The sequence below is a fragment of the Anguilla rostrata genome, chromosome 4 (genome assembly GCF_018555375.3).
Source record: "Anguilla rostrata isolate EN2019 chromosome 4, ASM1855537v3, whole genome shotgun sequence".
In the NCBI taxonomy this organism is placed as follows: Eukaryota; Metazoa; Chordata; class Actinopteri; order Anguilliformes; family Anguillidae; genus Anguilla; species Anguilla rostrata.
In genome coordinates, this window is record NC_057936.1 from 11,006,304 (window position 1) to 11,031,695 (window position 25,392).

A 25,392-nucleotide genomic window follows, 5' to 3' on the forward strand; every position below is an offset into this window, starting at 1 on the left:
GAGTTTCAGCGTCAGTTAGGCTTCAGGTTAAGTTGCACAATCAACATACCAGTACATTTCCGTTTCTGCCTGCTCTGAAGGTTCACAGTCACCTGACATAATGTGCTGACTGCCCCTTTACCGCTGTGCCACAGCATGACAAATTTAAGTTATATGTATTTCAATAGCTATATAGCAATATCCGGTTTCCCCGATTACAGATATTACTCAAAATACCCTATATTAAGGGCATTTAGAACAATTAGGGAATTGGTGCACTGCTAGTTGTCTTCATATAGCTGGGGAAAAGTACAGAAAACTGGTTGAAACATTTGGCAATAATTTTCCACTTTGGCAATAATCTTTCCGCAATAATCACTCCTTTGAAGTACTGTGTGTGACCTCGGTCACTGTATTGGCTGGCACCCAGGATACTTTTAATAGGTCATCTTCTGCACCGAACTGTTGCGGAAACTGCTCACTTGTGGGCAGATTTATTGGCTTCATTTTATTACATTTTTTCTAAGACATGAAAGCAAATTTCAGACAACGCTAGAGACACCTCAGGGCAAATTTGCAGTCACCTGCAGAGAATGATTATGTTCATTCTGTTTGTAAAAGCACCACAGCACCACTGGGCAGCAGATTTTAGAAGTCAAATTTCCAATTACAGATGGTTACAGTGGTGAATTGTAATGAGTTTTATTCACCACTAATTCACTCAGAGTTAATGAAATAATGAAGATATACAAATTTTGATGCCGTTCTTATTGAAAATGTTTTAAGATATGTGTATTAATCATAATGTAATGACAACGCTGAGAATTGATGGCATCAAACGGCAAAATCAGTAAAGATGTCTATAAATCAGTTGAACGGGATTGTCGCTTTAATGAATGAAGACAAGATCTTGGATTCAGAAGCGAAAACTTAAAAAAAAACTCTGTCATAGTGCCAGAAGGTTTTCTCTGAGGACATGGAGTAGACTTCCTTAATCCCAATGTGGTTACCATGGCAAAGCTCTAACAGGTCCCAAATAAACACGCAGCCTAATTTAAGCAAACACACATAAAGGCACAGTCACCGCCCATGTTTCGTTCAAACATTTTATTACGTACATTTACAGGTTTTAAAAATATTGCAACATAAATACAATTAAGTTAGTACAATACAAAATAACTTAATGACAAAGAGAACACACAGACCGTTTGATATCATAAACACCAAATGCATTGCTTGTTGCTTTCTTGCCCTTCCCTTTTTAAATAATTATGATTAAAAAAATTTCAACAGTGTCAACGGAAAGTAATAAAAGTTGCAGAAAGAAACTCCGGGATTCCTACAATGTGTTTCTGCAAACTCTCCCCAAATCTTAAACCACCTTTGAGGCTCTCTTCTTGTGCACTCCTGAGCTGATCTGTGCCCAACTTACGCTCAACGTGGGCTGGCATTCCCTTGCATGATATGTTGCCTATACAATGTCTCTTTTCCAATACAGTCTTACAGCATTTTCATGCTCTGGTCATCCAGTGGTTCACAATCCTGAATCACCACGACTGTACCGAGTTTGGCCAAGAGTGCAAGTCATTCAGCTGGGCCGAAATCCACCCCCCATTGCCTATCGAGACAGCTGGAACTTTGAAGTCCGTTCTTTCATGTATTTATTTTTCCAGTTATCTTTCAGAAAAGTGGATTTCTCTCCTGAGGGGTCCACCAGAGCATTACACAGATCCAGTGCAATTTCTTGAAAGGTTAAAGAAAGTGAAGAAATCCACGCTCTCCGCTTTCATCGCTCGGGAAGGTTAATAACCGGCACCCACTGGTCCAAACAGCGGCTGTCTCTGCAGAACCCGTTCACTTTGCTCAAAGCTGGATCTTTCCATGTGGATGACTGTGGGTTCTGTAAATAAAAAAGCATAGAAAGAGTTCAGTCTCTCTGCAAGCCCTGCTTTAAAAGGGTGCACTCCACCAAAAAGACAAACACAAAAACACAAAAAAGGGAACCAATACCATTTCCAGGTGCAAGGTTCTGCAAGCATGGCTTACTGGCAGCACATTGGCCTCAATCAGTTTTACATGGGAAAATATAGCCAGCATGTGTCTTTTTTAAAGACATGGCTGTGGCTTGCTTTTGGGAATTTGCATTCACAGAACCTTCTTTCATGATGAGGAGTCATCACCCCAGCGAACAGTTCCTGGAACGTCTGTTTGCATAACGCCCCAGAGGAGGTACGCAGTCTGCCAAGTCAGCCACCCAATCTCACAAATTGGAATTAGATCACTCGCTAAACAGCCAATTACTGAAGCCCCAGACTCCTGGAAACCCTAGCCCGCAATCTACATCATAGACAAATTAGCTTCTGTGCAACAGCTTGAAAGAACTTCAGTCTGTTCTATCAAATAAATTATACAGATCGTACTTCAAATGGGGGTACTTTGTACTGTCAGATAACTGCTAAGAAAACCAAACCAAATATGTGCTTGCAGCCACGAACTGCATACTAAAGACGTTATATCCAGTCACATCCTCCATTCCAAGCTGTTCAACATTTACGAGCCTTGCACTGATAATTATAATTATCATTACCTAAGTGAACACGTACAGCTCTGAATATGGTCAGCACTGTGGGAACAGTTGCATGTGACTGGGTCTTTAGTAGTGACTTAGAAATACCAATTCAAGTACAATAGGTTATGTGAATTAATCATGGAACGCAGTCTGTACTGTAGAATAAGTAAAAACGTCGATGTTCAAGTGAATCGTACCGTGACTAAAACGCAGTGTAGATCCATCGGCTCCCCACCCTGTTTTACTCCCCCAAGGATCTCTGCCAGACGTCTCATGTTGTTCACACGCAGGATGCTGATGTCATTCTCACAGCAGAACGCCTGGATCAGAGTAAAATGGATTTGGAGAGCTACGTCCTTGACATCCTCTTCGTCTGTAGCCAACAGGCATAATACCACGTTATCCGGATCTCTGGTGGGAAGAAAATGAATCACGCTTCGTTAGACTACTTACCGCAATAAAGGAACACACCACCAATGATTCATTTCCATGCAACAAACCCGCAGTACTGCTGTTTAAAACATTAACATTGTCTACAAAAAAAAATTTTTTAAGCCACGTTAATCACAGAGTAAAACGGACAGCATCAACTTGACTTACACGTTCAGCGATTTTGCCGCTTCGTAAACTCCAACAGTAATACATCCTTGCGGTAATGCAGAACTGAGAACTTCTTCCAATGCTTTTGCCACTGAATCCATTCTGTAAAGAAATTCAAAACGTTAACTTATCGTTGAACGTACAAATATAAATGTTTCAACCGTGCTGCCAAGTTTACGAGAAGGTAGATAGCTTGTCCTCATTTTCACAACGACGCGGGCTTCAATGAGTGCGAACTCCCCTTCAACCGAAACATTAATTTTACAAAACGATCCTGCATACCATATGTGTTCGAAAAGTCACCTATATCAGAGAATGTTCCTGAGATCACATTTGTCGACTATGTCTCCTTCAAAATAACATAAAACTGACATTTCAGTTTAAAATGCCACATAGGCTATATTCAGAAGTTACAATCCAGCTAGTGTGGCAAGGGTAGCCGGTACCTAGCTGACGTTGGTTACAACTAGGCAAGCTAACAAACGACTAACATTCACTGCAACAAAAATCGCTCGTGAGCTTCATTCGTTTTTCACCAACTTCAAACAATGTCGATGTCAACGTTTAGCTAGCTAACATATGATCCAAATGCTGTAGCGGGTACTCAAGCACCAGCGTCTGCAAAGAAAATCCATTGGTTTGAGGATACAATTTTAAACATATTAGGTATGTAGCTATGCAATAACAATGTGCAAATCGTACCTTTCTGCAGAGTGCTCCCCACTTAGCTCCTCAAATGTCATATTGCACATAAAATCCGAATAAAAATCCAATGACGTCCTGGTTTCTGGACAGTGACTGCCGTTGGTGCTGTAGCTCGCAATAGTAGTGACGTCCCAGCAGTAGCTAAATTCTCACAGTACCTGACCTACTCACGCTAGGTGGTCTAATAAAATAACTTCTGCAGCTCCTTGTGACTACATTGTCCAATATTTGCATTTTGCAGCGCATTGGCCACATACTAATTAGCCAGACCAGGATGTGCATGCATACTGGCTGTCGCTGAACTCTCACAACAGGACAAGCTCTGATTGGATACACAAGGCTGAAGAGGTGTGGTTAGTTACTACAACAACACTGATTCCCTCCCTCCGCCTAAAACAAGGCAGAAACTTCCCAGACTGGAAAGGAAAAAAAAAAGAATATATATCTATTTTTGACATAAGTAGTAAATAGCAAAATATAACGTCCTCTGAAGGCAACTTCTGACTTCAGGATACTCTGTTTAACATAGCTGAGGCTATATGTATTTTACAGAAAAAATAAAAAATAAAAAATAGGGAAACGAATGGCATCTCAGAATCTGTCTTGTTATAAACAGATCATGCATGAAACGGTGGTTCAAGTGCGACGTCCCGTGGCTGAAGACGGTAATCGATACCCATTGTTAAAGAAAACGCATATCTCAATTGAAACGACCTAACGTCACCACGTTCATTTAGGATTTTATTTATTTAGAAAATGCAGTTTTTTTTTCAGTTTCCCTTAACGTAATCAGTACAAACTCGTAACGCGCTATACAAATACAAATCATCACACTATCAGAACAAAAAACTATTTTATTACAATTAAGTCCGTTGATATAAAATCTTTATTGAAACAAACACCGGGAACAAAAATAAGTATTACAAATGCTCTGTAAACAATAAACTGTTCTTAAACGGTTAATTTAATATTCAGTCGATATTGGAGCTCTCAAAGATTGTCTAATCGCATTTTGGTGTAAGAACAGAAACATGATATTACAGTATGTATTGACTTGCCAGCTGAATATTTCCCGCACTTTCACCCAAAAAATGAAAATGTTCCTTAGCATCATTTAATATTGGTGTCAGTATAAATGCCACTTTAAACGTGCATCTACACGGACGTCTACTTATGTCATCCACTTTTGCCCAAATTCTCAAATGCATTTCAACAACAGTTTTGAGCAGTCTGTTTTCCATGTTAGAAACGAACAGCCCATAATTCATTGCATGGTAACACAATTAGGCCTATGTTGCGGGTGTAGTTTCATGTAGCCTGAATAATTGCATTTTTTTGTACATGTGTAACGTGATTATTAGATCTGTACGTTCACAATCTTGGCCAGGTAACATGCCATTGTATCAGATTTTGTTCAGCACATAGGTATGTAGGCCTACCTGTAGGCTATGTCCATTTCCAGGCTTCCAGTGCAAACATATGGTATGGGTCTACTGTACATCTCCCATACATCTAGTGTAACTAATGACCAATAGGTGGCGGTATAGGCTCCTACAATGCCCAACTGAAATGGTGCAGTGTCAGGTTATGTTCTGCATAGAACAACATGAAAGTATGACAATTTTCTATGCTTCAGCTCAAAAGTGGTCGACTGCAAAACTACTGCACCTGCTTACCTATAGGTGGCGGTGTATGGTTCTACAATGCCCAGCTAAAAGAGTACTGTATCAGGTTGTGTTCATCACAAAAAAGCTGCAAGTATGACGATTTACATGCAAAAAAACTATAACATTCTTTAGGTTGGGGTAATTCACCAGGCCATATTAACCAGTAGTGCACCTTAACAACACAAATGGCAATATCTTCATTCTTGTGAACTTCGACCTTGAGACAGCGTTATTGGGTAGTATACCCCGCCCAGGGAAGTTCAGAAGTGTTTGTCATGGATTTTATAATTATCCATGGTCTGACATCACGGACACATGCATTCCTCCATTGGCTTCCCTGTCTACCCTGTGGTGCACAATTGTTTTATAAAAAGTATTTATTTACACACCCATGGGAGCGAACACTGTCTTTGTGCCTAGGTATTGTATCTGTCTCATTAATGAGTTGTATATCAGGCTTGGCCCTTAAATGTGTAATTTGTATCTGTTTTTTTTCCCCTCCAAAAAAGAACCTCTGCAAAACTGTCTAAAATACAATAAGTCATATAAATCATAATCATTTTGGCTACTGAGGTTTAATATTTGCTTTAAAGTTCCTAGCTGGGAGTGTCAGTGGCTGTGCATTGTAACAGTACAATCTGTAGAAAAACATGTTTTCAACATACAAAAATGCCATGTTACTCACACATACAAGGCACTGTAAACCATTAACACTTGCAAAATCTAGGCCTGCCATTAAAAGTACTGATATCAAAATTACAACAAGTTAAAATAAGCAATGTTGCCTAACTTAGCTAACACAAATGAAACGCGCTGTAAATCCTAAACAATGCTGCTACCCAATGCTTTCTAATGTAACTTGGCCCTGTGCTTTTTCATCTTACCATGTGAAGAGAATGTGGTCATTCAAAGCATCTGTGTCAATCGAAGTGTGAAACGGCAATCATATATGGTGGGAATAAACTTATCGAATAATTTTAGCTGTTTTACAGCAATGTATGTTTTTTTTTTTAATGACACTATATGTTTTTAAGAAATGCGTGCATGCAGCGCTTTGGGTGTATCGGAAGCACCTCTTGAATTAAACGCATGAATGAAATAGTTTTTTTTTTTAGAAAATTGTGTTGAGAACGATGATATGTTATTGTTTAACATTGCAGAAAAAATAATACTATTGTAATTAGCTGGAGAAACTTCATGGGAATATTAAGCCTATAGTACATGATTGGGGCAAATATATGAGTGATGTGATATTCCATGTGTTAAATTGCTTTTGGTGGATTATTTCATTTAAGTGGGATAGTAAATTCCACCACACAGACAAGAAACTCCTTACTTATCCAAGCCCTGCGTATTAATGACGGCATTACGAAAGGCAGATTAGTACACACTTGATAATTGAGCGCGTTTGCGTTTCCCTTCTCAATATGGAGGTTATCCCACACCAACGCGATTTGCTTGCACTGATTCATTTTCCGTATGCTCCAGCCTATGCTAGTGAATGGTTCCGCGCAACGTGGCAACGGCGAATTCTCTCAAAACCGGGAATTTGGAGTTTGCAATCTCAGTAGGAAGATAAACAACGAAACATATTTCAGTGCATACGGCTGTAAAACCAAGTACATACAAGATCAGATGTAAGTAGCCGATGCTAATGTATGCACATTTTTTTCGATTTAACTGAGAAGTAGCTATGGTTGTTTATGTATAATTCCTTTTAAAACTTTTTTGACTGTGCAAAGGGTGTGTTGCTTATTCGACAGCATTGTCAATGGGCTCAGAAAAAGACCAGTGACATCTCGTTAAGTAGTTTGAACTGAGGTGAGGTTATAAAATGTAGCTCTCTTAATAATTTAGCTACTGCTTCACTGAATTTGTACTGAAGTAACAGTTATATTGGATTGTACAGAACTCTTAACGTACCAAGAGACGTGATGAGGAGCATCACCACTCAGAATATTAAAGTATGCCATTCATACATGATCTTATTTGCTTTTTATAAATTTTAACATTAAGCAATGATTTAAAATGGGTATTCATGAATCAAACAATAGAAAACCGCGAAGAAAATGCTTTATACTAGTCATTAGATCTTTTGTCTTCACTGTATCGCCACTCTAGAATCGCATTCTGTAGCCTACGATTCCTCGTCATGCTCATCATAGGCTACATGTAGTCTTAAACTAGTCTTGTGTCAGGTCGATACATAGACTAAGACATTGGATTACGATTGCCTAGGCTGTTATACGATGCAATAAATCAAAGCAGTTGTACTTTGCCCATGCACCAACGGGAAGGGGGTAGCTAAGGTCTGGGTAAAATTGGCAGTCGGTGTTGTGATTTGTAAGCTGATGTGGAAGGTGTACTTTGACAGCGGTCAGATTTGAGAGCGCTTTGAACTGCGCAGAGCAAAGCCGAGTTGAGCTGTGAGTCTGAATCGCTACTTTTGCTTTCCCTAGCTCTTATTTCTTTCGTATATCATTTGTATGAAGAGTCCCTGTCTCTGTAGTAACAAGTGCTGTGTGCCCGTTTTGCTAAGATCGCTCTTCAGAATTATATTCTATTGAAGATATAACATTTATGAAGTGAACAATATTTTGGCAAATTTTAAGCAGAGGAATGCTAACCAATATCAAACCTCTGACCAAAATCGTAGTAAACAACATTTTGTAGATTTTGATCTTGGTCAGTTAGGCGGATAAGGTTTTTTTTTATCTCAGTCAGCTGCGCGGTTCTGCTTTGTGTAGGTGTGTAACACGGGGCTAAAGTGCAAGCAGGATGGATCCCAGAGGTTACCCGTGGCATGGTTGCGAACCCCAGGGACCTCAGTACTACGCTCCCAGGCATGCGTACCCACAAAGATCTAGAGACAGGGATGGGTACTACAGAACCGGTCACCATGGCGATGTATACCAGCCCCACTGGGACCCTAGAGTGAAGCAGTGGTCGGCTTTGGACCCCAGGTCTGGGAAATACGTCATCTGTCTCCCACCCCCTAGACCAGACGTCTCATCTGATCACTGGGGCACCCCTGCCATTAGGCCGGACTACGATTCAGATAGGACAAGTGGTCGGTCCCACTCAAGGTTGGTCTAAATGTTGGTTTAGGCAAATCTAAATCTAAAATACAGAAGATTGCATGCTGTCTTTACTCCTTTTAAAATTGAGGAGCAATTTGAGGAGTGGAAATCAACCCTGTTCCTGGAGATCTGCTGTACCATCCTGTAGGTTTTCATTCCAACTGCAACGCAAATACACCCCAGTGAACAGCTAGAGATCTGGTTGAGCTCCTAATTAGTAGAGTCATGTGTGCCAAATTAGGGCTGAAATGAAGACGTACTTGGATGGTAGATCTTCAGAAACAGGGTTGAGTACCACTGCATTAGAGTGTAGTCTTCCTTCTTTTGAGTGTTTATCCTCTGTTGATTTGCACTTTGTCAACAATTACATATGGATAACCTAATTTACACAAGTTCAGATGGATTACACAGGAGCATTACACAGTGTGGTTTTGTTTTATTATGTTTAGAACAAAATATAATATTGACATCTGATCTTAGACTCTAGCATCATAGAAAATGTACTCTATGTAGTGTTAAAGAATCCACAAGTGAAAATTCATTTTCCTTTGTAAAATGCTGTAAATTTAAAGTTGTTTTTATATGGATATTTATATAGCTATTTTTAAATGGGGCATTGTCCTTGCATGTTCATTTGTGTTCAGACAGGGTTATGACCATCATCCGCACAGCTATTCATCCTGGGACACCAGAGAAGATTATGGGTACTACGATCATGGCTTTCACACAGGGCACTACCAGCACCCAGGTACACATATGCTATTACACTGTTCTAGTTTTGCCTAGTATTTGTGCAGCTTTTAAGGGTGTGGTTTTCATAAGTGCTGAGCGTGGAAATGAATGCAGTGCTTAATTACTCTGATTATCAAACGTTAATGATGTCCAGATACTGGCCGATGGACTCATCAGGAGCACTGGAGGTCAGGGCCCTATCAGGAGCAAAGATATGAACAGGAGTGGACTGGCACTGCCTACCCAGATCAGTACAGGTCAGTGAGATTTGTTTGGTTCATGCAGAGTTACTGTATATTGGGAAATAGTTATTATCTTCTAATCCAAACACTGTGCGGGCTACGTGACCAGACATAACTGTCCTTTTTATTTCAGAATCAGTCAGCGAACAGATAATCCTCACAATGACTTTAACAGCCCCGACAGAGACCATGCCAGGGAAAACGGAGAAGATTCAGGACAGGTAAACTCCTGTTAGGCATTTATCATTGAAAAAGGTTTTTTCTTCCCATTCCTTTCTTGCCTGTGGCTATATCATGATTTGATACAGTGTCTAGACATTGAATAGACGTATATTTGCACAAAAAGTACATTTGTGAAATTAAGGCGTCTGAGAGACAAGCTAATGCCAGCGTAAAGTCTCGCAGGTTCAAGTTAGATCATGGCTGTGTGGCGCTGTCTTTCAGGCCTCTCTGTATGGAACTGGTACACTGGCGGAGTCCAAAACCTCCGGGCTGTCCTCCAGCAGCTACGAGTTGAGTCAGTACATAGATGGAGCGCAGCAGAACGACCCGCCCCCACAGTCTCGCTGGAGTCCCTCACAAACAGGTTCGTCTGACATGCAAATGGTCCATCTTCAGGGCCAGAGAGTGAAACTCAGTTCCTGGGGCTCTGTGCGTATGCTGGTTTCAATTCCTACCAATTCCATTGATTTGATTGGTCAAATACATTTTTTTTTTTTTTTTTTTTACAATTGAGATTTAGACCTTAGCTTTTCCCAAAATGTGAAGCAACTTGTGGGTACAGGCCTAAAGAATAATGGCAATATATTATGTACTTTTCGCATTAATATGAAGGTAACTGAGTACTGATTGGGCTAATTAAATAATTAAGAGAACAGTCAGAACCATAACCCAGCACACAGTGTGCACACAGCTTGACATGTTTGTGTTAGGGTCTTTCATACCAGAAAACGATGAGGGCCACCAATCAAAAAACCTTTTTATAAACAAAAAATTAAATAAATGCAAATGAGGCTAATTACATTGAAGTATTGGTTTTGGTTTTTGTCGTATTTATCATGTCTCTGGCATTCAAAATGTAACAGAGGTAAAGGGCTACCTAATTGTTCGTGTCAAAAATGAGTTTGGCTCCTACTACTTAACTGCTAGGTTGCGATTGTGTACGGTTTAATACAATGCAAAAATATTTCAGATGGGCTTGCTTTGAATTTTTTCCAGTAGCGACTGTAGTACTTAATAAATATTTAAATAAATGAATCAGTAGAAATATATTGCATCCATGTTGAGGGCCATCACATGCTTGGACCCTATTTACACCTGGCTTAAAAAACCAAAAATCTCTGAACAGATAACATTTGAACAGATATCCGTCAATCATTGTAAAGTGTTGTACAGAAATGCGCTGTAGTTCCATATTTCCCCTTGGGGTTTTTTTGTTGTTGCTTTTGTCCTCCATTCTCCTAAATTGGAATACTTAATCATATGTCAGCGTTCATAACTCGACCATCGGTCCTCGATTTGGAAGAGTGCAGGTGAGCATACTGTATGTGCTGCCCCCCAAAGTCTGTGATGTCAAGTGCAACTTCTTATCACGCCCCAGCCCACAAGACGGGCTTTCACAGAGGTGAAAACACACTTCACGCGTAGCTTAATAAGCAGACTTGCAGGCGCCCGATTGACTGGAGACTAGCGGGGTCACTCTAAAATGGTAAGAGGTGGATCCCTGCCGATCATACCCTCCCTAACTGCGAAGGGAAAGTGGCTGATAGATTTGAATAGAAAAAGTTGTGTTTGAGGGCATGCATCTTTAGTTTGGGTGTGAATTGTTGTAATAGATTATGCTAATGAGTTTTGTTGCTAATTACAGCGAAAGTGAGTCACACCTGCCATGGTGAAAAAAGCATAATATACATAATTTACGCCTTTTTGTTTATCACTGAATTTGTAAGGGCACTTCTACTGAGAGTCCGTGCTAGAAACACCTTCCAACTGCTATGCTGGTATGACATGAAAGTAGCTTTGGGGTGTGTTGATGTGCATGCATTAGATAGCTAAATTAATTATGGTTTTATCATTTTAAATGCCCTGTATAATCACTTATTTGCACTTAAAGTTTGTTTAATTGGAAACCCACTAAAGGATAGCACCACTGATTCAAATTTGAAGTGCCATTTATGTTCTGCAGTAAACACGGTCTCCAAATGACCTATACCATCTCTGCCTGTAGTGGACAGCATAAGAAGTTTGATAAAAATGTAAAATTGCAGCTGAATAAAATAAGCTGCTTGTCATAGTATCTGTTTTCTTGGGTTATTTATGTAAAAGAACTTAAATCTTTATTTTATTACACAGGGTCCTTAATTGTTGCTATGAACATGTAGATACCCTGCTTTATGGAAGGCATAGTTCAGTAGAAGGCCTTTGGATGTCCAAATAGACTTGATTCTCGGTGGGGTGATGCACCTCTGGCCTGGAATGTACTCCTGATCATGACATTGGGCACAGTAGCTGGGAATCCTGTGGTGCGACACACATAATAAGCAATAGCGCCACCTGGAGACGGTTGGGTTTCAGGACACACAGTGTGCCTCAACTCTTTGTCCAATAGGAGTTGTTCTTGTCCGCTGCACTCAGGCTGCAGTGCCTACTCGGCTTAGCTGGTGGACGACAGCAGTTGGCATTGTGGTGCTAGCCTGCATGCTCCTGATTTGATTGTATTGCAATGATGGGACCAGCTTATGAATACAACTGGCCATTACAAATTTTGGAAACAAAGAAAAAAGTTAGGGAAATGATCAAGAAAGCCAGTGCCGTCACAGATTATCAGAATAAAAATGTAAACATTTTTTGAAGATGTCTTTTAGAATATGGAGAAATTATGAAAATGATCTGTATTGTAGCTTATGTCTGTGATTGAAATTGATAACCTGAATCCAAATATCATATTCTGAAATGGGAAATGAGCAATGTAATTTATTGGCGCACTATTGAACCAGCCTTGCACTTCTAGACAGTGCATGTATTAAACAACAGTGCAGACCAACAGATAACATCCCCCATCTATTACCAGGTTGCATGCACTCCCCCCATTCTGGATACAGACAGAAATAAGTTTTCTTGGTTGAGCAGATACAAGTCGTGGTTCCTCTGCACACCCCTATAACTTCCACATAAAATACCTTCTTCCACTGCACTGGACCGGATCAAGTTAAAATAAGAGAGAAGCTAAAACATCGGCATCGTTCCCGCTACAGTTCACTTCTGCCAGGCTGTATACGGTGAATAGTCTCCATCGCTGTGAGGTCACAGGGGCTCCTGTGTGTACCTGCAGATCTGGGCGCCGTCCCGCGGGTGGAGGCCCCGCTGAAGTTCTCCCTCCCTCACGTGCGGGCCAGCTTTGGGCCTGCGGGTCAGCTGATCCGGGTCAGTCCCAGCCTGGCCTCGCAGGGAGAGCCCGCCCTGGTGGAGCTCCACAGTCTCGAGGTACTCCTATGCGAGCCGGTCAGACATTTGGAACCGGACGTGAGTCTGGTTGGAAGTCACGACACTGGAATTCAGCGTGAATGTTAATTATTACAGCTGTAGCGGTAAATCCTGGGGAGATCATGACCCTAATTGTAAAACTGCTAACGCTATACTTAACTTTATTATAACAGCAAAAGAAAAACAAGATTAAATCTGAAACAAGTCTGGTTTGACTGGTTTTTGTCTTGTTTTTTTGCCAATTGATCTGCTTTATCCCTTGAATAGACTAGTTTCAACTAGTTTTATTTTTCCTTTAAAGTTTTATAATTATTGAAAGGTAAAAACAAAGTATTAAGACCAGTACTAATGTGGGACTTGCCTTCTACAGATAATCCTTGTGGAGACTCAGGAACAGCAAGAATTACGAGACTTTCCTGGACCATTGACAAGGTACAGTTGTCAGCACGTGGGACATCTATCCAGCCTTATTTCCAGTCATAATTTCTTCAAAAATGTAGAAATGAAAGTTAGATTTTCTCATAAATTTCTGATTTGCACCTCAGTAAACAACTATTGTAGGGCAGTGAATGATCATTAGCCAATAGACAATAGGCACTTCTGTTCCTGGCCCGTTTGCTATGTGTCCGTTGACAGTAGTGTCTGTTTCTTTTCATAGGGAAGACCTGCACAAGGTGGATGCAATTTCTTTTGCCCTGCAGAGGGCAGAATCCTGCCTGAAGGACACCTCACTACAAGACAACACCTCTGCTGCCCTCTTGTGGCAGCTTTTGGTACTTCTATGCAGACAGAATGGTGTAGGTACAATACAGAACACAAGATCACTGTGTAAGAAGGGAAGTCACAAATATACAAAAAATTGCATTTGGTACAATGCCAGGCAAAAGCAGCTCATTGGAAAAGAATTGACAGACTGAGTATATCTTGGGGCCCTTGTTTTTGGTCAATTGTTATTGTAATGTCTTGATATATGTGTAAATTGGTAATGGTACTATATGTAATTGCATGAATAATCAATTATCAGTGCTATCTATCTACGTTGGTGGGTCATTTGTACGCCCTTCCTGATTTGTTTATACTTAAGTTGTAATTTTAGTAAGAAATTAATGTATGATTTTGGCGCCGTATAAATACGCTCACCCTTGGCATCTGAAGTATTTTGTTAGCATGTTCATCCTTTATCCTGCTTATTCATCGAGGAGTAACCCTTCAGTCTTGTAGTTAAAGTTCACGCATCGCATCTGCTCTAATCTGTGACAAAACTGCTGGGTGGCCTTGGCTAATGGCTCTGAAAAGGCAATTTGCTGTTGCTCTGTGCAGAGGTTCGTGGGTTCCGACATCGCGGAGCTCCTGACGAGAGATTCCCGCGCCCCGGGGAAGTGCGACGGGGAGGCGAGGGTCTCGGACGGGCCCAGCCTCATCGACCTCAGTGAGGACCCCACCCCCGAAACGGAGGTGCCGCAGGGGCCTGACCTGCTGACCGGAGCCCCTGCCCCGAGCGTTGAGTCCGGGGACGAGGCCCTGCAGAAGTACACGCAGCTCCTATTGGCTGGGAGGAAGAAGGTCAGAGTCACGGGCGTGGTCAAACACCAGAAAATCAAATGGCTTTTGTTGGGTGCTCTTAAAGAAGAAAACATAGGGTTCACTTGACTGATGAGTATCGCCAGTTATGGAGTATCCCCAAGTAATATCTCCATTTAATGTTTTATTGATATTTTATGCCCACAAATACAGATCAATTCACATTTTTACATATTCACAGGCATAGGCAATGCTTTTCACAGGCATGACTTACACATGACAACTATTATTGCACATCACTGTAGAGCATGGTACGACAGAGTGAAAATGCATTGACATCGAAGGGGAAGATTCCCCTGGTCTCTAAGGACACAAAATTAGCTTTTACCTCTAAGTATACATGCTCCTTTTGTTATCCAACAGTTGTTTAGTCGACTCCGGTCTTATCAGGAAAGGGCCGGGGCTGATTAAAGCTAATCGGCTAATCACGATCTTGTTTAGTCAGATCAGTTGTTTTGGTTCTAATCTTTCAACCCCAACTGGCCCTTCCCAGATAAGACACCTCTAACCTAATCCGCAGTGTCCTTTGCTCAACCATTAACACAAACAGGTTATGAGTAGAGCATCTCTGATGAATGGCAGCATTTTCTCACAGTGGATTTGAACCCGTGATGCGCAGGGACCTGGCGATCCGGTTACACCCGGTTTTACGCGCGGTGAAATATAGCACCGCTCGTAAGTCACCTCGGGGCACCTTCTCATGACACCTCTCGCTTGACGGCGGTGCCCCACGCTGGATCTGTTTCAGGTTACTGTGTTACTGTACTCTCGTGCGATTTTTCAGGAGGCCCTGGAGTCTGCCATGAAGAGCGGCCTTTGGGGCCACGCCCTGTTTTTGGCCAGTAAAATGGACAACAGGTCCTACACCACTGTGCTGAACAGGTACTGTAACTGAAAAATCCTGGAAATGTATGAAAATGTATTTTGTCTGTATTGTTTCATTTCGAGTGGTACATGTGTTATCTCCTTGTATAAACTGAAATCTGTACATATGGCTAAGGAGAGTTACATAAATGTATATTACGAGGTAATAGGCTTTTTTTTAACACTTAGGTTTATGACCGCATAACGCAGCGCCCTAATATTCTGTGTAATTGCAGGGCTGGTTTGCTAAACACAACACTTTATTTCTTATGCCAACTATTCCATTACTGTCTCAAATTAGGCTGGCTGCAGTACAATTAGCACAATTCCTTGGCTCTATATTTGATATGCGTGCTGTTAATTATGGAACTGCCCCACTCTTAAGTTACCTCTCTATAAATACCCTTTTTACTTACGTTCCTGACAGGTGTAGCTTGTTATGAAACATGGGTAGCCTGCCTAGAATTACAAAAGAGGAGAAGGGCTGCCCAGCAAACCGGCCGCAGGCTATTGCTAGCTGGCTATCTACTGCTAGCTTGCCAGCTCAGCAGCTTGTCCATCTGGGACAGCACGTGTGACTGAAAAAGGGGGTTGGGGGGGGGGGGGGGGGGGTGGTGTTCCTGGGGGCAGGGATTTGTTAACGGCAGGAGCGTGGCATTTTACAAACGTGCGTCATACACCCTTTTGGCTGGCGCTGCCTTGCAGGTTTACGGGGAGTTTGGTCGCCAGTGACCCCCTGCAGACCCTCTTCCAGCTGCTGTCCGGAAGGATCCCTGCCGTTGCCACGGTACTGATCTAGCACCACGCTGTTTTTATTACCCAGTTTTTCGCCACATCATCATCGCCCACCAAGTTGGTTATTTCCGGTATTTTCCATCCAGTTTTACAGCATACTGTGACTGGTGAAGCAAAAAATGGAGTGTTGCGGTCTCATAAAAAAAACCCAACGCAGTTCTTTAACATTTTTCTATTGGTTTGATAGAAGCACTTACATTTTACCTATTGCCTGCTTGCACAGGTTTTTGTTTACTGTCATTTCAGCTGAAGTGCCCCAACAAGTATTTTAACTCTTATCCCTTTCATTCCAACTCTGTAACTACATTTGAAACATTATTATTATCTAATTTTAGGGTTACTACCTTAAATAAAAAAAAAGTAATTGCATGTCATCCTTTTTTAAATCCAGCCTTCTTTTTTTATATCAATAATGTTAATTGATAACCTTTATGAAATTCATCTTATTTGTCGCTGTTATATGACAATTTTGCAATGGAAAAATATTGCCTTAAAAGGTGCTTATTTTCTCAAGTCTCCAGCTTCACTGCCTCTAGTACATGAGCCCGCAATGGGAATGTGGGTATCTGTATTTGTGCTCAGTGTAATGTTTCCTGTTCCCCGTGCCATGGCAGTGTTCCAGCTATGTGAATGTCCACTGGTTCTGCTTAGTGTTGTGTGTCCTGTTCCCCGTGCCATGGCAGTGTTCCAGCAGTATGAATGCCCACTGGTTCTGCTGAGTGTAGTGTGTCCTGTCCCCCGTGCTGTGGCAGTGTTCCAGCAGTATGAATGTTCTGTAGTTCTGCTCAGTGCAGTGTGTCCTGTTCCCATTGCTGTAGCAGTGTTCCAGCAGTGTGAATGTTCTGTAGTTCTGCTCAGTGCAGTGTGTCCTGTTCCCATTGCTGTAGCAGTGTTCCAGCAGTAGGAATGTTCTGTGGTGATGCTGACTGTTGTGTGTCCTGTTCCCATTGCTGTAGCAGTGTTCCAGCAGTAGGAATGTTCAGTGGTGATGCTGACTGTTGTGTGTCCTGTTCCCCTTGCTGTAGCAGTGTTCCAGCAGTATGAATGTTCTGTAGTTCTGCTCAGTGCAGTGTGTCCTGTTCCCTTTGCTGTAGCAGTGTTCCAGCAGTAGGAATGTTCAGTGGTGATGCTGAGTGTGGTCTGTATTCATCCTAGAGTTGTCTCAGTGAGAAGTGGGGAGACTGGAAGCCTCACCTAGCGGTTATGCTGTCCAACGAGACCGGAGATAGCGTCCTGCATCAGAAAGCCATCGTCACTATGGGGGACACTCTGGGTACAGACCACAGCGTCGGTTTCGGAGCTGAACACACTGGTGCACACACACACGCACACACACACACGCACGCACGCACACACACACACACAGGCAGCTCTTGCCACAAAGGAATGGTTACTCCATATGCTTCTGCTGAGAGTGTTTGACCCTGTTCCACTGTAAGCCAGTTTCCGATGTCCTCACTGTAGGTTTATCTTCATGTCTTTTTCCAGCCACTAGGGGCGTGTTCAGCGCCGCCCAGTTCTGCTATCTGACAGCACGCGCTCCTTTTGGTGTTTACACCTCCAGAACAGATAGACTTGTCCTTCTGGGAAGCAATCATAGGTAAGATCTGGTTCATCTCAGTCCAGCTAGCAAAAGATTCATTTTGAGCGTAAAGCAAGAGCCAGAAGCAGCTTGGTGTTGAATGGAAAGACAATGGCCTATATTGGCAGTAAATTGAATATCCTACTTTCTCTTCAAAAGGAATTCAGTTCTTTCACAGAGACATATTAAATTTGCATACTGATATACTGTCGTATAGTATGGGGTGATTTGCTGAGACATGAATTGTGTTTTTCCTGACATGTAAATCTGCCCTTTTCTGCAGTTTACCTTTCCCGAAATTCGCTCGGAATGCCGCTATCCAGTGCACAGAAGTGTTTGAGTACTCCCAGAGACCGGGAAATCCCTCGTTCTCCATCCCTTCATTCCAGGTAACTGGCTGTGTATTAAGTGCATATCCACTCCGGGCACTGATCGAAATGTACACTTCTGTTTCTGATTCAAGGCCTTGATGGGGCGGCAGTGTAGCATAGTGGGTAAAGAACTGGGCTGGTAACCTGAAAGATCCCAGGTTCGATTCCTGGGTAGGACACTGTCGTTGTACCCTTGAGCAAGGGTAACCTTCATTGCTTCAATATATCCAGCTGTATAAATGGATGCAGTGTAAATGATATGTAAAAAATTGTGTAAGTCTGCTAAATTCCTGTAATGACGTTGTATGTGTAGCCGTTAGCTGTAATTCTGAATGTGATTCCAGGTCTACAAATTTCTGTACGCCTGTCGCCTGCTGGACTGTGGTCTGGCGTCCCAGGCCTTCCACTACTGCGAGGTGATCGGGAAGGCCCTGTTAGGGCAAGAGGTGCCTTGCACCGTCCTGCTGGGAGAGGTCATTAAGGTAGCGTATCCCGTTCCACATGCTAAGGGAATCCACATACATAGACATGCGCACACGCACACACTGGTTTGCACATTCAAGCTGCTTCAATTATTTTCCCAGAAAGTATTCTAAAATTTAGAAAGGCATTTGAATATATTTGAAAGTACATTTGTAAAAGTTTTTTGGGATGTATAAATATCTGTATTTGTGCTTGCTAGTGTTTGGATATTTTTGGAACTGCTCTCCTACACTTGGTCCCATTACATGGAATAGCAATAAACTAAGGCGTACTCACAGCAGGATACCCACATTTGCATCATTCGCTGAGAAAATTAGCCATATTGTCAAATTTTATTCTGCATTCCAAAGTAAGCAGAAATGTATCCAAATTTATTTCTCCAAACATTAGTCAGCAGGCTTTAAAATGAAAATGGATCTCATTTTCAGTGTCATAAATTGACAGATATTATTTAGTCTATGTACTGTATCTATGAAATAAACTCTTCAGTTCTCCAACTGGCCTAAAGTCCTGGGCATTGGCCTGGTGTTCAAGGTATTTGAAATGCATTTTAAAAATAGAAAAAAAATTATTCAAATATAACAGTGCATGTGTATGGGCGACATGGCTCAGGAGGTAAGAGCGATTGTCTGGCAGTCGGAGGGTTGCCGGTTCAAACCCCGGCCTGGGCGGGTCGAAGTGTCCTTGAGCAGACACCTAACCCCTAACTGCTCTGGCGAATGAGAGGCATCAATTGTAAAGCGCTTTGGATAAAAGTGCTATATAAATGCAGTCCATTTATGTGTATGTGCGTGTTTATCTGTGTGTGTTATGTTGTGTGCGTGTGTGTATTATGTGTGTGCGTGTTTATCTGTGTGTGTGTTTGTGTTTGTGTGTGTGTGTGTGTGTGTGAGTTGTATGTGTGTGTGTCTGTGTTGTGTGTATGTGCATGTGTGCGTATGTGTGTGTATCTGTGTTCACCCCCCTCTCCATGTTTTGCCCGCTCAGCACTCTTCCTGTCTGTCTCGTACAGCTGGCGGAGAGGCTGAAGCAGTCAGAGCCGCAGTTGGGCGACGCGGGCGGCCACAGACCCGCCGGCGATCCTGAGTGGCTGGCACAGCTGCGGACGGGTCAGCGGGGAGCTCAGGTGCAGATGGATGTGTGGGTCTGGGCCCAGCCGCAAATATCAATCAACTCGCTACGTCCTAGTTTCAGCACTTACGTTTTATTTTTCAGAAAGGACTGTCGGCAACTTTATATTTCTGATATTTAATGAACGCGGAATATGAACGATGCAGATATGAAGATAATGCAGATAAACAAGAAATGATTAATCGCTTGTAGGACTCATCGGCGTTAATGATTTATAGCTGATCAGAAAATGAATTACTGGCAGTTTTCCCCGCTGTATTTCCACTTGAGAACTGAATCGGTTTTTGCCAGTTGTATTGGAAGACTCAAGATTTCTTATTATCCCGGTTCAGTCAACACCACAGAAATTTGATACAATTTTCCTGTCCTTTTCTGTTTATTTTTGTCTGAAGCCATGAGCCGTAAAAAGTAATGGAGGTCATAAAATTACATGATGTGTGCAAAGTTTTTATTACTATTTATTACCGTGGAGGGCAACGGTCACAGAAACTAAAATGAATTGTAAAGCATATTTTCACAGCAACCAAATGAAGATGTCCGTGTAAAATTTATGTGTTTGCATAGATGGGGAGTTGTAGTTTTAGTGACACCTACCAGTCAGCTGCTGAAGAAAATGCATTTGCAAACCAGGAAAATGGAGTGTACCCAGGTAACTCTGAGGCCCAGATCATTATTTCAGTGTTAAACTGCATGGTGGTATTTCTCCCACCTGGTAGAAAATGTGTGTCATTAAAAAGTTGAGGTTTATCTTTGGATTTCCCATAGATCCCTACACAGGCGATCAGGAGTTCTCCACAGGTGGGGTGGTGGGTGACGTCCAGCCACCAGAAATTCTTTACCCACAGTTTGAAGGTGCCATGGAACAGCATGCTTCCCACGGCTGGCCAGAGCAGCCAGTCTGGCAAGCTCACAGCCAGCCTGCAGCACCCCCGGTGGTCGGGGGACAAGAATACAACCTCCAGTTTGATAATAGCACATATCCGCAGCCTGCACCTCTGAATCCGCCACTTCACAGTCAGTTCTTGGACGGTCAAGGTAAGCACGTTGAAAAGAACCTCAGGTTTCAGGTTTAATGAATGTCTTGGCGAGACTATGCCCCTGCTTCCTGAAGGGCCCCTAAACAGCGAATTGCAAATCTGGTATGGCCTGAGCTATGCTACCGCTATTACTTTTTTCTGCTGTTGTTGTAGACACACTGACATTAAATCCCATTGGTCCTAAAGAAAGTATCTATACAATATTTTCTTACCCATCATTAAAAATGGTCACTTTATCCAAGAAATGTGGAGTTATCCCAGCCTTAAAATTGTACTTCTGTACTATTTATTATTTGTTATTTGTTCATACTTTTTATGTCTACACAGGGGATGATATTCAATCGTACGCTGTGAGGGTAAGTGACAAGAGCTCTTTGAACACTTTGACCATTGGCTTAATTTCTAATGTTGATAATTCTCAAGGCTAGCCATGTATGCGCACCGACAAGTGGGGTCTGATGCGTGATTTTTCCTTGTGCCTGCACAAAGTTGCCTGTAGTGAGACGAAGTTAAACGCTGTCTTTTTTATCCTTATGAATGAACGCCCTTTTTGTGTCTTGTGGAGAAGGATATGCAGATGAGTGGGGCGGATCCAAACACGGGGGAAGAGGGAGGGGCCAGCCAGCTGACAACCACCCAGGAAAGGAAGGCTGAGGAGCAGAACAATTTGCAGCCTGAGAAGGTGTGTCCCTGTCCACAACCAAGTCAAAATGAATAAAAATGAATTAAGAAAGACTGCAAATTCATCCGTGCATTGGCGGTTTCCATAATACGGTTGGAGAGTGTGACAGTTGGAGAGTGTGACAGTCTGTTTGTTTTCCAGGGCACTAAATCCGGATGGTTTAGCGGCTGGTTCAAATCAAAGCCTAATGACGTCCAAAAGGAGGGGAGTGAGGATGCCAGTCTGGGCCCTTCGGTAAAGGTAAATCGGCTTATGCTCTGCAATGGAGCCCACAAGGGACACAGACTGCATGACATGGTGTTCATGAGCGCTTTTGCGTTCAGTTTGTCGGGTTGTTGTTTTCTGTGAGATTAGTTGTAATTTTTAATGTATTGTTTTTGGATAAAGCAGTGGTTAATGGGCGAGATTTGAGGCTGAAAGTCCAAAGGGCGGCCAACATATGCAGTGCCCTGCAGAAGTGTGGGAACGTGGAGCAAAACTAGTTATTCTTGCAATATGTATTTAAGCCATTTGGATTTGAGAAATATGGAGGAGGTGTTGTCATTGCTTGGGCATGTATGGCTATTTCTGGAATAGGATCACACATTTTTATTGATGATGTGACAGTGGATGGAAGCAGTAGGATGAATTCAGAAGTGTACTGACAGATTTTACCTGACAACGTACAAATGAATTCCTTGTGCTTCATCCTGCAACAAGACAATGACCCCAAATGCGCGTCCTATGCAACCAAAGCATTTGTCAATGAGAAAAGTGGAAGGTTTTGGACTGGCCAAGTCAGTCACCTGATTTAAATCCAATGGATCATGCATTTCACTTGCTGAAGAGCAGACTGAAGAGAGCACCCCCCCAAAACAAAGATCAACTGAGAGCAGCTCAAGTGAAAACCTGGAAAGGCATTTTTAAAGAGGATTCCAAATGGTTGGTGATGCCAGCGGGTCGTAGACTTGAATTGGAATTTACTTTTAAGTTCATCCGTTATCTTATTTTTGCACAGCTCAAAAATAGCTGTTTCTGTAAAATGATAAAACATATTTGCATGTATACACCACTAAAATAAGAACTAATTGTCTGTATTTTTGTGTCAGATTATTTTTTTGATCACAAATCCAAATGCCTTAAGTATATAGCAACAATATCCAATTTCACTCTACTGTTCCCAAACTTTTAGAGGGCACTGTAAGCAACAAAGCTGTGTAAATTGCTTTGGATAAGAGTTTCTGTTAAATGCCTGTAATGTAATATTTTACTTGCTTCTACAGGAGACCACAGCACCTCCTCTCTTCTCCACCCTTCCCCCACCAACTGTCAATCCAGCCATGTTTCCTCCTCCACCTACATCCACAGGGATTAACCCGTTCTCCAAGAAGGCTGGTGAGTACATGGCTGTATTGTCCCAACGTTACCGTGGAGCAACAGCCAGATGATGCAGTATCAGTAACCCAAAATCCCAGACACAGGCAAAAATAGTATTAACCCCTTCATGCAAGCCCTCTAATGGCCAGGATGCCGGTGTCTTGAGATTGCTCAACATTTATTGCTCCTGCAGCCATTCTGTCAGTGGAAATAAAACCTGTGTTCTAGGTTTTTTAGTACGCTACAGTGATGCCAAATACAGAATTTCTAATTGCCACCAATGTAGTGTAGTTTGTCCATTTAACAAACAACCAGAGCCCAGTTTCATTGGCTACTATACCAACCAAGTGTCACAAACTGGACAATAGCTTCTCTCTGGGAGTTCATTAAAAATATTAATTGACAAAATTGATAAATGTTCACCAAAGATTTGTGTAGAGTAATTATGCCGCATCATTCTACTGCCAATATATGCTACTAAATATGGAATAAATACACAATCCTACCATTGTTTTACATTTAGGGATGTCCCTGTCAAGATTCAGTGGTCATTTATTGTCTTGGATAATCTGATCTGATAATCTGTGAAATATACTCCCATTTGCAATGCCTGTATACCTTCTGAGATAGCTGTGCGCAAAACCACAATTGCTGTTTACGCCGCTGTGCACAGACTGACTGGCCTGCACAGAGCCCTGACCTCAACCCCATTCAACATCTTTGGGATCAGTTGGAAAGCCAACTGCGAGCCAGGCATAATCGCCCAATCAGTGCCATACCTCACTATTGCTCTTCTGGCTGAATGGAAGGAAATCCCTATAGCAATGCTCCAACATCTAGTATATAGCCTTCCCAGAAGAGTGGAGTTTGTTATAAGAGCAAAGAGTAGACCACCTCTATATTAAATCCCATCATTTTGAATGAGATATTGGATGTCAGGTGTCCACTTACCTTTGGTCATCTAGTGTATATTGACCATGCATTAAGAGTAGGTTTCTGCTATGTAGGAACATAGTAATCACATTTGTTATCTTACACCTTAAAAGGTTAATATTGCCACATGGCATGATTGAACACGATACCGCATGCAGTATAACCAAAATATGTCAGTGCTTACTTACTTGTTGTTATGTGATCTGGTGTGTACAGGGAGGCAGCAGTCTTCAGTGCAGGGTCAAGTTGCATCCCCTGGCCCGACCTCCATGACGCTCTCTTAGGTAAGGGCCTGACCACGGTGGACACATAAGTGAACGAGAACGTAAAACTCTTCAGAAAGACTTGAGTATTTGACTGATCAACATTGCCTTCTTCTCTGTATTCATTTACAGGACCTTTCCTGTTATGATTTGTGGTAATGCTCAGAGAAGCTGGGTAACGGGGGAGGAAAGCTGACGAACGATTTTGATCGACTTGAAGCCGATGGCACCCTCCGGGACCTCGTTGCTAGGCCAGTGCCCCCAAATTTCTTTTTCTGGATCACCCCTTGAGCCCCTAGTATTCCCACATCAGCGCAGTGCGGTTACAAAAATACACGGGACGCGCTAGCCCCATCGCTGGGGTTTTAAGGTCATGTTATCCATCACATTTGATTCGCTGAAGAATCCGAACAGCTGAGGTCGCGCCTCAGGGAGGTTTCCGTAGGAAATGGTGCTCCGAGTGGGTTGTGACGGGCTGCCATTAAAACCACCACCAAAGGTTTTCTGATTTGTGTAACATGCACCAAGCCAAAGAAAAGCCTATGGCTTCAAGAAATGTATATGTGTTAATGGCTTGTTGTGGAAGGACAGACTGTAGCCTGGAAGTACTTTTTCCTTTCACCATGTGGTTTAACACTTTGTCCATTCACGTCAGGTCACATGCACTAAAACATTAAGCGTATCGAAAGTATATGGAAGCAAAGGCCTTGTGTAATGCATAGTTTCTGTCAGATAACAGCTGTGCCATCACAATTGCATTGTGGTAGGGTGTGTCCATGTTCAGACAGAATTTTATATATTTATGCACACAAACAAGGTCCTGTTATGCTATGCTGGTTTGTTAAATTGAATAAAATAAAATAAAAAATCACATCTAAGATGAATGGATCCACTTCAAGCTGGAAGGTGCTAGCATAAAATGCACATCATTAAATTATCTCTATGGTATTTAAAATGTATGTTAGGAGTTGGCAGAAAGCACAATATAAAATATATTGTTGTTAATGGGACAGTGTAGTTTATATAGATATCATTATCATGATATCCAAATGAATTTTGCATATATTGAGTGATGCTCAATATGAACGTTTAAAAGTACTTTATTTATTCAATGAATGCAGCTTAGGAGCATATGTAAAAATACTGAAGCATTATGTATTTCAGAAATCAATTTTGTTTTGCTTCAATTGGGCATTTTCGTTTTGTATTAGCCCTTACCTATATACATGACATTTAAATAAAAATGTATTTGCTAAA

At 41.9% G+C, this 25,392-nt stretch overlaps 2 protein-coding genes across 3 annotated transcripts; one reads left to right on the top strand and one right to left on the bottom strand.

Annotated features, from left to right (window-relative positions):
* Nucleotides 1-1,071: 1,071 nt before the first annotated feature.
* On the bottom strand, nt 1,072-4,045 carry gadd45ab (growth arrest and DNA-damage-inducible, alpha, b). Its single transcript, XM_064330596.1, has 4 exons — nt 3,851-4,045; nt 3,149-3,250; nt 2,746-2,959; nt 1,072-1,879 (listed from the first exon to the last, which is right to left on the bottom strand). Exons 1-4 carry the CDS (start codon nt 3,898-3,900, stop codon nt 1,766-1,768), a joined length of 480 nt encoding a protein of 159 aa, XP_064186666.1. The 5' UTR covers nt 3,901-4,045; the 3' UTR covers nt 1,072-1,765.
* A 2,895-nt stretch (nt 4,046-6,940) lies between these two features.
* Nucleotides 6,941-25,392, top strand: sec16b (SEC16 homolog B, endoplasmic reticulum export factor). Of its 2 annotated transcripts, none has more exons than XM_064330574.1 (25): nt 6,941-7,157; nt 8,268-8,606; nt 9,245-9,348; nt 9,487-9,589; nt 9,708-9,795; nt 10,019-10,160; nt 12,906-13,057; nt 13,428-13,489; nt 13,716-13,854; nt 14,378-14,620; nt 15,423-15,520; nt 16,208-16,289; nt 17,453-17,570; nt 17,786-17,897; nt 18,163-18,268; nt 18,595-18,732; nt 19,746-19,859; nt 20,429-20,513; nt 20,630-20,899; nt 21,229-21,257; nt 21,470-21,583; nt 21,725-21,823; nt 22,846-22,957; nt 24,089-24,156; nt 24,268-25,392. In XM_064330574.1, exons 2-24 carry the CDS (start codon nt 8,299-8,301, stop codon nt 24,154-24,156), a joined length of 2,886 nt encoding a protein of 961 aa, XP_064186644.1. In that variant the 5' UTR covers nt 6,941-7,157; nt 8,268-8,298; the 3' UTR covers nt 24,268-25,392. The 2 variants fall into 2 exon arrangements, with proteins under 2 accessions (XP_064186644.1, XP_064186645.1); XM_064330575.1 differs by lacking the exon at nt 6,941-7,157 and adding an exon at nt 7,198-7,946.